This window comes from Nanorana parkeri, unplaced genomic scaffold, assembly GCF_000935625.1.
Source record: "Nanorana parkeri isolate BGI_ZX_2015 unplaced genomic scaffold, ASM93562v1 scaffold211, whole genome shotgun sequence".
Taxonomy (NCBI): Eukaryota; Metazoa; Chordata; class Amphibia; order Anura; family Dicroglossidae; genus Nanorana; species Nanorana parkeri.
The window spans coordinates 84,986-99,317 of record NW_017306479.1 but is presented as its reverse complement, the minus strand read 5'-3'; the positions used below and the strand labels follow the sequence as shown (position 1 = coordinate 99,317).

At 41.8% G+C, this 14,332-nt stretch overlaps 1 protein-coding gene across 1 annotated transcript in view; it reads right to left on the bottom strand.

The window, feature by feature from the left end:
* Positions 1–14,332, bottom strand: part of WWOX (WW domain containing oxidoreductase) — an 811,799-nt gene that overhangs the window by 763,535 nt on the left and 33,932 nt on the right. The window contains exon 5 of the mRNA XM_018555739.1: positions 2,892–2,998. Coding sequence (XP_018411241.1) covers positions 2,892–2,998 — 107 coding nt within the window. The remainder of the gene's footprint in view (positions 1–2,891; positions 2,999–14,332) is intronic.

Genomic DNA, 14,332 nt, shown 5'->3' with positions numbered 1-14,332 from the left:
CACATCATGAATTAAGAAAATGTACAAACCCAATTCACTGGATATTCCCCTGACTGTACACAATCACCTATTTGGTGTTACAATACTTAATTTGGAGCTGTAGAAGAAATTGGAGACCTTTTCTGTTTTAGTGACAAACCAGCAGTAGGTAAGAGAACCTGGGTTGTGCAGCACTATTGTGATTTAGCTTAAAAGCCTCCTTGAAAACGATACTACAGTCAATACAAGAAATGTTATTTTCTACATTGAATCCGTCTTTCTAAGAAATGGACTGAAGGTTAATGCTATTTTTTTTTGTCTGTGCATAGAATGCAATGTAAATTTCAGACATCCTGTAATTAATCAACAAATTCTCTCCTGGCTATATAGCTCAAGTAATCAAAGTTCAGTAATAACTTATTCTTTCTGCTCCAGCACCTGCATTTCATTTGTTTATTTTCACAGTCTTGGAAATCTGAGGGACTGTCAAAGTGCCATAATATTACCACAATAATCAAAGTTAATTAGGCCCTCTCAATAAACAACAACCAAGCCATTACGGAAATACAGTCAAGGCTTTTTCTCCGTTGGTTGGTGGACACATTAAATTGTTTTTCTTACAAAAACCCCAAAAAAAGAGAAATTATTCTTTTAGAAGTGACAAATGACAAGGATTTGAAAAGTACTTATAGACACAATCTGCTCCCACTTATTGATGAACCTCTGCTAGAATTTTTCCAAGATTTAAGCGTGACCTGCTTGGATGCAACTTGCCACAGATCATGGCATCTAAAAGGCTGTCTGATTCTTTCTCTGCTGGGAATGTAGGATTATTGTTAGCTGAAGTGCAGGCAAACACCGAGGCAGTTGAAATATACTGTATAGGGGTTTACTGTTGTACCTGCCAAGGGATGTGTAGCTCTGCTCAGGCAGACTTGTCATTCAAGAATCTGACACACAACACAGTAAGTCCTCGTTCACACCACAGGTGTTTGTAGCTCGTATTTGTCCGCACCGGAGAAGAGGAAACAAGAAATCCTATTGATTTCAATAGCCCCCGTTCACGTCTCAGCATAGCTTCTCGCTGAGAAAAAAAGCCGGTCGCTGGAAAAAAGTACATGAACTTCTTTTTAAGGCAGATCAGTGAGATTAGGAATAGGAAAAAGGGTCACATTGTGCTGATCTCCCCAAAAAGAGGCCTTACTTAAAGACTTGTGCGGAGCCTTTCTATGCTGACAAATACGCGCTACAAATGCTGGCGATGTGAACAGGGACTAAGGGCCATTTCGCACCATCTGCGTTGGAATTGCGCTGCCCGTTGTTTCCAGCGCAGTCCCAATGCAAGACGAAGCAATTTGCCTTTTCACGTATGATGCCCATTTACACCAAAGTGTTGCAGTAGGTTGCTTTTTTCAATGCAGCGGGATGCAACGCGGTACAAGCTCCTCGCACCCTGTTGTGCCCATAGGACTGAAGGAAATGTCACTTGTGACATTTCAATAAAGTTCTAACAAACAAAGTGCTGGGATTAGCACTTTGGCACAGTGACAGGCACTGCACACCAAACGCTGTGTGATTAGCACAGCGTCTGATGTGAATTGGCCCTAAGGCAAGTGACTCTTATTTCTTGGCTTTTTGTGTAGCTTCTGCATTTACAGTTTAATACATGAACAATGATTCAGTATCATCACCTCTGCCTCTGTTTAGTGAACAGAGAAATGAGGAAAACCAGGATTTAGAAAAGTGATGTTCCAGGTTGTGCAGTACAGCAGGGGTTTGTGAATCACAAGACTGGCTGAACAATAATGCAAATCTTTCAACAAGAAAAACAAACATATATGTGTTTCAATTGTGTTTTCAGCTGTTTAAATAGGAAATAAACTCTGGAAGCTCGCAAAAAGGCAAAAGCAAAGGACTAGTCACAAGTATTGACTGCGGTCTCCCCGAATTTGTGCCAAAACGAAAGTTCTTTAGTTATTTTCCTTACAAGTGCAATTTTTTTTAACATCTTTCTGTAACATAACATTATGGGCACTAGACTGCGCGCCGGGAACATAGGAATTAAAAGAGCTATGGGGGTAACCTTTTTATCCCATAGTTCTCTTTAGGGTCATGGGAGGACATATACTAACGTCCTCCCGTAACTCAAAGCTCAGTATATAGCAGGCTATTGCCTGCTATATACTGAGAGCGCTGCAACCGGGACAGATCCCGATAATACTGTCGAAATCCACCCAGCTGGCTGATTGACAGTGGGCTCTGTTTATCTAGAGGCAGAGCCAGCTGTGCTTTCCCCCTCCCTGTCCGTTCCTCCAGTCAGTGCTGGAGGATCGGAGAGGGGAGGGGGGGAATCACTGACAGTCACTGCTCTCTGCAGAAAGATGATTGGGAAGTGAGCGAGTGGCGGTATGTGTTCGCTCACTTCCCGATCTATAGAGTCGACATGTCACAGTTTCTTTGTCACACGTCGGCTCTAACTATGAGGATGAGTGTAAATCACTCACCTCATAGTTCTCCTTTAAGTTTTTATTTCCTATGCTCCTCAGAGCCATCTAGTGGGCATAATGCAGCATTCCATGAAAAAAAAATGAATACATTGCCTTGTAGAGAAAAAACAACTAAAGAACGTTCATTTTGGCACACATCCGCAACACTAATATTCCCAGGATAAAGGACCCTGTTCGTAATTTGAAACTGACCCCTTAGACTGCACTGAACTTGATGAAAGAAGCCACCATAGGAAAACAGCTGTAAGTTCTAGATATCTTTGACCGTGGAACCCACAGTGGCCATTTCAGCTGCTATCCATTTCAGCTTGAATCTGCACTCATACATACACAGTTATAATGTCAAACTAATTAAATGTCTTTTGATTTGGAAAAAAAAAAAAGATTTTAAATATTTTGACTTACCCATTCGTCTAATATCTGCCTCTTGGCTTCGTTGGCTTTTTGGAGGTTTCTGCATGCCATGATAACCTGTGCACCATGGAGAGACAATGATCGAGCTGTTTCAAATCCTGGATGGGAAAAAAAAAACAGCCTATAAATCTTAGACATTAATTCGAAATGTGTTTTTCTCAATTTTTACTTTTTATGTTAAAAGAACCAGGTTTATTCATCAGGCAGTGCGCATAAGTACTTTATGTACATAAAGGGGAGTGTCTTCTAAACTAGTATTAGATTTTGGATTCTTTAACTTTTAGAAAGATTGAAAAAAATCAGAGATAAGAAATACAAACTTAAAAAAAGGAAAAATTGCAGGAAAAAATACAAAATCAAAATATAGTATAAATAATGTAAATGAAATGCAAAGCTATACATTACAATACAAATGTGTTCACTATGAAAATATATACATAAAGATATTGGTCATATTTATGAGCCATATACAGCATACAGAGATAAGAAAAAAAACACAATTTTCTCTGAAGGGAAAGTATAATGTATTTAACATGAGCATGTATTTGAGGTAATTTTACAATAGTAAAGAAAGTAAATCTTGATATACTCTGCAGCTGATCTTTTCCCCCATTACTGATTTTCCATGCCTTGTTCCACACTGTGTCTCTATGTGGAGACACAGTGTGGAGAACCATTTTAGGGGGCCATCTTAGTAGAAGCAGGACATCTTTATCCTTAAGCAGGCTTCCTTATATCAGAGCTGTCCACCTGATGATTGGTGGGCTAATGACTGGTGGAGAAATATTCCAGAAGCAGCAGGAAAGATGGAGTAAGCTCAGATTCACAGAATAAATATAGCAGAATCTGGGAGATCCTTGCACTGTATGTCCTTGAGTACATTTTCTTTTGCAACAAGGAGAACAATGAGCAGCACAGCAGTGGCATCATCTTTTTAAGATGTTGTCAGGCCTTTCACATGAGGGGTGTTCTTCAGATCTTCTCCAGTGGTGGGCAGTCCTTAAAGGAGAACTATGAGGTGAGTGATTTCCACTCATCCTCATAGTTAGAGCCGGTGTGTGACAAAGAAGCTGTCACAGGTTGGCTCTATCGATCGGGAAGTGAGCAGAAACATGCAGCGATTTGCTCACTTCCCGATCTCTGCCCCTGTGATCTCTCCTGACTTTCCCTCTCCGATCCTCCAGCGTTGAGTGGAGGAACAAACGGGGGAGTGGGAAAGGACAGCTGCCACTGCCTTTAGATAGGCAGAGTACAATAGTACATTTTCTCAGTTTAAACATATATGTTTTCTATTGTGAATAAAATATGAGTTTATGAGATTTGCAAATCATAGCATTCTGCTTTTATGTAGACTGTACACAACGTCCCAACTCTTTGGAATTGGGGTTGTACTTATCCATGCATTTGCATGCTGGCTGGTGAGTGTGCCTGAAAACTTTTTGCTGTTTTACTGTTTGAAGCCCTCGTGTGTGCACCTTGCTGTAAAGCTGGTAACAAATTGATGAGTGTGGGTGCCATTTGTTTTGCTTCATTGATTTGGTGCAGTGACGCATGGGGGGGGGTCTCAGCTGCCATTGTGATGTGCGGGGTCCCTTGTGCATGCCTGTGCCTTTAAGTGAGGTTGGGCTTCCTTCTGACAAACCTGCACCCAATTTAATCTTTTGCCCCATGTGCTCCAAGATGGAGACTCTCATAGTTTAGAGTTAGGACCGCACTATATGGAGGTGCCTTGACGTGGCTGTGCGTCTTTCACATTTTCTGCAGAAGACGTGTATCTAAACCTCTGCTTTTAACCTTAGTGCTTAGACAGGTTTTTTGCATGCTGGCTGGTGAGTGTGCCTGGAAACGTTTTGCTGTTGTACATATACATAGGACTCTATAAGCATCTTCTCTTTTTTATAATAGATTGCAATGTGCAATTAGGAACAGACCGAGAGGCAGTTTTTTAAAAATGCATTTACATACAATGGAACCCTTTTTTTTTAGGACAGACAGTGTGCACATATATAATTTACAACTGATAATAAGACCTACCAGCACATACAGGGTTAATCATGGCAAACATAATTCCCCAGCCCTTGTTAAATTTACATAGAAAGAGAAAACTAGTTAGAATTTTTAACCAAATGAAAAGGTAAGCAGACATTTTAAAATATATTTTTCCAAGTTATGCTTTATCAATGGGAACATGTGACAAATATAAGTAAGTATTATCCTAAATTGGCTACAAAAGTGGAAATACACTTTAAGTTAAACAATGCAATAATAACTTAAAATACATACTCTTTAAAAATAGAGTAAGCTTTCCCTTTAAACAAATACACTTGGACCAATATTCCTAAGCAAGGCATTCAAAAGCACAAAACAATACTCTGCAAAGCCTAGTTTCTGGAATGCTGAGTTGCAACAATCCTTTGCGTTAAACAGTCATTGCTGAGGCAGGTGTATAAAGACAGCAGTATACCCTTGGATCTCTCTTAGATTTGCTACCGCATAGACATGTAGAAAATTTACTGTTGAATTAACTGGGTTAACTGGATTGGTTTAAAATGACTGAGTAAACTCTGGCTGTTTCTCGTGCACCCTCGAGGGACCCATCCATTGTTGTGTATTGTACACTACTCCAAATCAAAGCATTCAAAAATTAAGTGCGGTTTGCAAGATTGATGAAGAAGCCATATGTTCCCTATTAAGTCGAGAAAGACAAAAATGTATAATTACGCCATTTAATGTACTTATCAAATATTTTCAGTTAGTCTATGAAAATCCACTAAAGCGATTAGGAATTACGACAACAATACAGAAGGGATTTTTGGGGGCTGCAAAATTGTTAACGTGACATGGCAAAAAACAGGCATTAGGAAAGAAAACTGCCACTTGAAAAAAATATAATAATAATAATAAAAATAAAAATGCAGATTACTATCAGCAAAACAAAGTCTAAAATGTATTACTTTCTAACGATTTTGTTGGCAGCTGCAGATTTAAATGACCGTGTTATTTCAGAAGTTGGATAAAAAGTTAATTGCTTAGTCAAAGACTTTATGGATTGATGAGCAAAAATCTTTGACGTTCTTACGAAAGTGACGAAGAGATCGGCTTAATTAAAGCGCTTGAGGGCCCCAGCACGAGGAATGGCTTTAAATGCCGATATTGGAGGAACTGTATTTTCTTGCGTGATAAGTAAGTTGTCCATCTGAAGACAATCTGCACTTATGTCAAGCAATTACCTCAACCAGTGGAGTCCTGTGATAAACAGACAGAGGTAAATGTTTTACTAACATCAGTTTCCATCAGAAACCAGTATGCCTTTAAGAGGATCAAGTTAGCTTTTCGAAAAGTTCTTTTTAAATAAATAATTGAATATGATGATCTTAAACTTAACATGTGGCCAGGCTTTGGACATACAAATAGTTTTACATTATCTACAAGCATTAAATTACCTTTTAAACAAGTCTTCTCTGATTTCTATAGCTGCAGTTTATAGGCGGAAGTCTTGCAGATCTGGAAACAGTTGCTTTATGCCAAAAAGCCCAAGAAGCGCTTACAGATCTAGTAGTGTGCTCTTTTATAGGAAAGTGTGGAACCCGATTCTTAAGACTTTAAGCTTGGATGATGTTATGTCTGAGTAACCTAGAAATGGTGAAGCAAGAAGCTGGTTCCACTTTATGGGGACCATCAGGAATGACAAAGAGAAAGTCAGCCTTTCGAACAGAAGCAGTGGCTTTGAGATAGACAAGCTCAGTAAGCACTACATCAAGACAATGAAGGGAGGTCTCCTTATGATGCACTGGAGTCAGACAGGGACATATAAGAACAATGTTCTGTTTGAGGTGAAAAGCCAAAACCACCTTAGAACAGAAGGAGGCTTTAGGCTTTAAACACCTTATCCTTGTATAACACCAAAAATGGTTCTTTACAGGACAAAGCTGCCAGCTGTCAGGGAATGTCAGTCAATATCCATAGTGCAGCTTCTGCACGTATTAATGCATGAAGAAAGTGTTACGGTACCAATATTGCACATGCATATGCACATAAACGTGCCAAAGCGCGCATCCGTAAGTCACAGCACGCACGTGCTGACATGCACACACACACATTCCTACCAGTGGCGCCAAACGGGGTATTTAAGGTTGCTTGTTGCAGTTGCACCTTGCTGAGAGATCTTCAGCTGTTCCATGCTATTGTCTGACTCTGCTCCCGAATCTGTATTTGACCCGGCTTGTTTCTTGATCCTGCTGTGGCTTCCTGCCTTCTGACCCCAGCTTACCCACTGACCATTCTTCTGCATTTCAAATGTTGTAGCGCTCTGCTCACACGTTGCTGACCCCGGCCTGCCTTCTGGCATTGCCCTGCTTCTTGTCTTTGTACTTCACCTGCTTGCAAGCTACTGATCCGGCCTGTCTCTGATTCTGCTCCCTCTGCCAATCCTGGTGCTACCCACTCACTGCTGGCATCCTCACCTGATGGTCAGCTTCTTCTACCACATTCAGGGTCCAGATCTCTGCAATATCTACCCTACCGTGTACAGCATCAGCTTCAGGCACTCGTGCCTCTCTCCTTCTGCAGACCTTCTGTTTCATCTCCAGGGGTACTCAAATGGGAGCTGCAAGGGGAGGCCTTCCTCATCAATTCAGGCTCATACCAAGGTATGTGACACCAGCTCAGACACATGCCTCGCAGAATTGATGGTGACAAGGAAAGAAACCTTAAATGGAAGGAGGACTATCACTAATAGGTTCAAAAGATGTGTTTTGAGGTACTGAGAGAACCAAATGCAGGCCTCATGGAGTCACAGGTAAATGTACAGGGAGTGCTTCATGAGGGACCCACTAATAAAAGGTTTTAAACAAAGAATTGGAGACTAGCAGCCTTTGTAACAAAATTGCATGTGCTAAGATTTGGCCCTTGATGGTACTCAGGGACATTTGTTGATCCAGGCCTGATTGTAAAAAGGTGAGGATTCATCTCAAGGACCGTTTCCTGGGGGAAAAGCTTGTTTCTTTGCACCAAGTGAAGTATGCCTTACATGTGTGTTTGTAACGAACAAATACACTGAACATACTACAGCAGAGGTTAAGAGCAGTCTTTATTAAGCAGGGTGCTGTAGCACTCTAGAGTGCCTTCTGGCTTTGTCAGGGGTGCTTTTTCAATTTTAAAGGGGGGACTCTGATGTGAAAAGGGCTCTCTAGGAAAAACTCCAAGTCAACTTTTCTTTTTTTGTCTGGGGTCCCCCATAACATCATAAAATACATACCAGAGCCCCGTCTAGGATAAGGGTTTGGTATTGATTTTGTGTGTGTGTGTGGGGAGGAAATTAAACGTCATTTTTGACATTTATGTTTTTACATTTTAGACTGGGAGGCCTTGAGGTTTTGCATACTTTTAAAAGGTTCCATGATGGAAAAAAGGTTGAGAAACACTGGGTCAGAGACTGTAGACATGTTACAGGAGTGGTTGAAGTTGACTGGGACATGCAGACAGACTGTCAGAGTCTGGGTATATGTTGCATGAGTCTGGGTATATGTTGCATTAGACCACTAGTCATTACAGCCCCTTTGTAATGCGCCTAATTGCTCTGTAAGGATCTCAACTGCAGAGTCGGGTTGCATCAACTGGAGCACGTCTCCTAGTTGATTGAATTTTGTAATGGGTGAAATCAGTCGGAGCTTCAGTGCCACTCTCAATCATAAAACGGAGAGTTTTGAAGCTACCAGCATCATTTATCACCGGTTCTAACTAAAATTGTATTTAGCACAAAAGTGTTTCTTGATATCATACAAGTGTAATTGGTAATGGTAGGAATGCAGCACACGCCACATGAAGCAGTACATGGAATACCAGTATGAGGTTGATAGCAGTATGTGCGAGCAGTTAATACAGCAGTTATAGGTACCTCCCCGTTATGAGCACAGTATACACAGCAGTGATGGCAAAGCAGGCTTTCCTAATAGCAGTAATGTAACAATCACTACATGCAGCTGGTAAACGTAATGGTAGCAGTCTCTAATGCCAGAGCACACTGACAAGGGGTACTTGCGGTATTGTGAAGAAAGAACCTTCCACGGGTAGATCCCAGAACAAGGCTGTAGGGGAGAGGTTCCCTCCGTCGGCTGATGGTTTGTAGGTTCGTCCCAGGGGAGATAGCAGGGCGCACACTTGTTTAGTGGAACGCCGCTGTTATGCTCTTCCCCTGTATAAATAGAGCCGCCTTGATTGGACAGGGTCTGCCCGCGTCTGACGGCCGTTGCGTTCCACTGTGGAACGCAAGCCGCGCGTCTCGCTATGGAACACGTCGGGTTGTGCTCCAGGGTGGAACGCAAGACGCCGAATCCATTACACCCTTTACAATTCAGCTCATTAAGTCTAGGGGAAGATTAATAAGCTGTAATACTTGCCTTATTCCTCGCTCCAGCAGGTCTTCTGTCCAAAGCTCCAAGTTGTTTGTAGGCCCTTGCAGTCCTCATGTACAATTTAGGATTATTGGTCCTGCATTGTATGTGATAACATCAGAGTGCAAATGATGGCCGCAGCTTCAAAGAGAAAAAGCTTTGAGGAACTGGTCACATAGCGGGGAGGAAATGTGTTGGAGTGGGGAGTAATGTAAGTATTACAACTTATTCCTCTACCTCTGGACCGCAGTCAAATTTGGGAAAACAGAATTACCCCTACCAATCTGCCCTCTCCATGCTGCTCTTACCTGTCAACGAACGCTCCTTCCCCTCTGTGACTGCCAGTGTATGGTCGTACACAGTACACAGCAGCGCAGCCCTGCGCTCGGTATTTTAAATAATACTTGCAAATGGCAAGCACTAATTGGTCAGCAATGTCATAACCGCTTCTCAGGTGATGGCGCTGAGCAATGAATGCTCATGAATGAATTTGCAAGCGGTATTTAAAATACTGACCACAGGGCTGCGCTATTGTGTGTGGTGTGCATTTGTTGCAGGTAAGAACAGCAGGGGGAGGGGGCACAATAAATATAATTTTGCCAAATTCACCTGGAAAAGTGGAATCACCCTTGAATGAGCATATTTCTGCCATGAATCTGCCAGTTTGGTGAGGTCCTACTGCAAGGCTATTTTTTTGTTCTGGTGCCCAGAGTGGGGCTTTAAAAAAGATCAGAGAAATAAATATGAAAATAGAAAAAAAGAACGGACTAAAACAGAAATAGTAGGTCATTGTGAAAGAAAGAAACTAAATAATGTATCTAGTAGAAACCAGTTTAATTATTATTTTTCTACATTGTCCTTGAGTAAGCTTGGACCGCAGGTTGGGCACGAGGTATCTACCCATTTAGATTTCTGCATAAAATGTATCTTTCTGGAAACGCACTGGGGTTATATTACGTTACCATCTTAGTTGTAAATATTGCTTTAGTGAAGCCATGCTTAGTTTGCCTGTATGGTGAATACAAAGTTCAACAATATGGTTAACTGGATTCTATATTTGCCTTTATGATAAAATACAGATCCATAGAATACCACACAATATGCATTAGAGAGACATCCAGCAGTGCTCGTATCTCGAACTGTATCATTTTCTCCAACAAACCGGAAAATATAAATAAACATTTCATCCCCGCCTTCTCCTCGCAGCAAATATGCTGGAGAGTTTTTAAAGAAAGATTAACAGATTACTTTTTTCACAACTGAATAGCACAGTAATCACCCCTAGCTTCTGGGGAGTGCAGATGTTTCGACTAAAACGGAGTAATGAACGCGGCGTTCATGTGAGCACAAAATGTGTTGAACAAGGCAAGTATTAATTTTAACAGTTTCATTTTTAGTCTGCCGAAGAACATTTTGCTTTTATTTTCTCCTAATTAGCGTAGAGCTGCCAACTATAATACAATATCATTTCGAGAATTAAGCTGTAATGGAATGCAGGTTTCTATTAGCTAGACCGCAGCGGCAAAAAGCAGAGCTGGTAATTTTTTTTTAAATAAATATGTTGTAACTCGTGTACACGGCACGTTGGTGTAATTGTGCATAAGATTATGTTATAATGGCCCTTTCCTTATAGAATACACCTGATTAGATCTCTGATATAGATAGATAGAAATACAGGTACACAAAGCGATAAATACAATTCTTAAAGGTCTCTTTAGGTTAATCTGAAAAAAAACACCCCATCACTGAATGCTAGCCAACCTTGATTGCTTAAACTTACCTTTAGCACCGAAACCCTATTTCTCAGCCACCAGTCCCATAATGTCACCAGCAACTAACAACATGAATGGCATATTCAACCACCTGACAGTGCTCAGGTCTAAAAACTGGCCACTTAAACCTGCATTGTGCAGAGGCACAGAGCATATTACGAGTCCCCTTACCCAGAGGTACCCCGATTTTGGCAGGACTTTTAGCTCTAACAGTAAGTTTGGGCACCAGAGTGTGGGAGCGACCTTTGGTTTTCTATTTATTTATTTTATTACAGGTTTCCTTTAAGCACCAATTCATATTGGTGGATTTTTCTTTGTTTAATGCACGAGGCATACCACAGAAACTTTGATTTTTCTATGTTTTAATCCTGTACCCCTTAAATGTTTCTGTTGATTCATAGCTTATTTTTGCTTATTTTAGCTTCAAATGGTTTAGTATACCCTTCTCCCTTAGTGTAAATGCTGCTTCCCTCCCTCTCACTTCGGTGCTCTCTGTTGACATAGCAGAGTAACAGCCACACCCCTAAGCACAAGAATGCTCACTGATACCTGCATTGCAGTGAGAAAAGACTGTTACTGTCTGCTGATAACTGAGCACACTGGGTCCTACTCTGGTGCCTACTGGACTTCACAGTCATATTTAAATGCTCGACGCAGGTATGAAAATAAAGGTTATTAGTACAATGTCTGAGTGCATACCTATTTCTGTCATTTTAATTGGGGCTTGAAAGTACACTTGCCTTAAGAGAAGTACTTGCTGGCTTCCTTCTCAAAATGCTAGTTGTTTACGGAGATGCCGCAGCTGAAGCGGATCCCAACAATTGTGCCGGGATCCGCCCAGCTGCGTGACTGACAGCTGGCTCTGCCTATATAGAGGCAGAGCCAGCTGTACCCGCCCCCTCCCCCATCCGTTCCGCCAGTCAGCGCTGCCGGATCGGAGCGGGGAATCCAGCCCCTCCCCTGTCACAGCACAGAGCCGTGACAGGATCGAGAGGTGAGCGAACGCCAGTATGTGTTCGCTCACCTCCCGATCTACTGAGCCGACCTGTGACAGTCTCATTGTCACAGGTCGGCTAGAACTATGAGGTGAGTAAAAAGCACTCACCTCATAGTTCTCCTTTAAGAAAAACATTGTAGTCAGCAACTGCAGCCTTTATCATTTTTCGTTTAACATCTCTTTATTATTTTTGCTTATTTTTACATTATGCTTATGTTTCTCTCTCTTATTTTAATACCTTTATAAAACACTTCAAAGAAGATTAATAATAGAAAAACCTTTTTAGATTGCATCCTCAATTAAAACCTTTTTAACTTCCTCAATATTATCATCGTCACCCATCCCCATACAAATTATAATCCTTCTCCAATCACATTCTCCACTCACCCTCTAACCCCTCCCTTTGTGTAAATAGGGACAAAAAAAGCCTTTATCATTTACCTGTGACAGGTATACTTAAAAACATCTATAAAGGGCAGTTCAGAGTTTTAAAAAGTTGTACCAAACATTTACAAACAAAACTACATCATTTTGCATATTTAAAGGAGAACTATGAGGTGAGTGCTTTTCACTCACCTCATAGTTCTAGCCGACCTGTGACAATGAGACTGTCACAGGTCGGCTCAGTAGATCGGGAGGTGAGCGAACACATACCGGGTTCGCTCGCCTCTCGATCCTGTCACGGCTCTCTGCCGTGACAGGGGGAGGGGCTGGATTCCCCTCTCCCCGCTCTGATCTGCCAGCGCTGACTGGCGGAACGGACGGGGGAGGGGGCGGGTACAGCTGGCTCTGCCTCTAGATAGGCAGAGCCAGCTGTCACTCACGCAGCTGGGCGGATCCCGTCATCTACGTCGGGATCCGCTCCGGCGTCTCAGTATACCGCGAGCTGTAGCTCACGGTATACTGAGCTTAGGGTAACGGGAGGGCGCTAGTTTGTGTCCTACCGTTACCCTAAGGAGAACTATGGGGAAAAACACTGACCCCATAGTTCTCCTTTGAATGTGCACCAATCTTATGTTTGAATGCCTTTTTCCTATTGTTATTTTCAAATGCATTACATCATCAATGCACATCAACTAACATAAAACGTGAACTGAAAATGTAAGATAATGCACAAAATTGTGGTGAAACAGCAAGCCATAATGAAAGTTAATTCTGCACTTTACTGCATCCACATGAATGAGAACAAATCTTATAGTGAAAGACCAAGCCCCTATATTAAGCCCTGGCCCCTTACAATCATAATGAATATGTTTTAATACAGTGCATCCCCCTTCCATCTCCCAAAAATCTTGCTGCATTAGGCCCGCGCCTATGTTGCTTTACAATTACTCAACACTAAGCTATCACTCATAATCTCTGAGCAAGTAGCATGACACACCAATGTCTGTGTGTCAGCTTTAATATTGTGTCTGAAAGCCAGAGCCAGAGTTCCAGTGCGAGCGCCTGTGCATGTGCCCCGGTCGTCTCCTGAATTTGCTCCTGTCTGTCAACTGGCACTTCTCTGCCCACCCGTTGATGACCTGACTTGTAGTCGACTATGGCTCCTATGGAACTCTGCTCTCCGGTGTTCCTCTCTTCTGCCTGCTTCCTGTCTCACAGATACTGTGAGATCACAGATACTGACCTTCCCTGTAACAGTGACATCTTCTGGCACTCATCTCACTCTGTGTTCCTGTGCACCTGTTCTGCCATCCGTGGGCTCTGGGACTGAAGAAGCAAGGGAGGCTGCCCTCATCATATCCACCAAGTTGACTCATTATCAACTCCACCAAGGTATGTGACACATTGGTGTACCACACTACCCTTGAATAACTAATGCCAAGACATGTGGCAACTGTTGTGATAGTAGCACAATGCAGCAACGAACAAGAGTTTCTATCATCCATGAGTAAATGCTTTAAAACCCGTGTTAACACACAGTGATTGAGCTTTACCACTCTACCTATGTCACTGCATCAGTTCAGAACCATAAATCATCCAGTACAACTTCTAATGTGGCATGACCAAGCAATTCAACAGTAGCCACACCCACATCCACCTATGCCACTGACTGCGAGCAGTACAGACACAATGGGAACTTCAGTGTAGACATTGAACTCATAAGAAAGAAAAAAAATGATTGCGTATACATATACTAAATGCATATTTCTTGATATTATACATTTATTGACTATTTGTACCCTGAGCAGAATTCTCCTTTAAAAATGAATCCTTACTGTAGCTGACCAATGCAGGACGTGAAAAAAAGAAATGTGGCTGTAAATTACA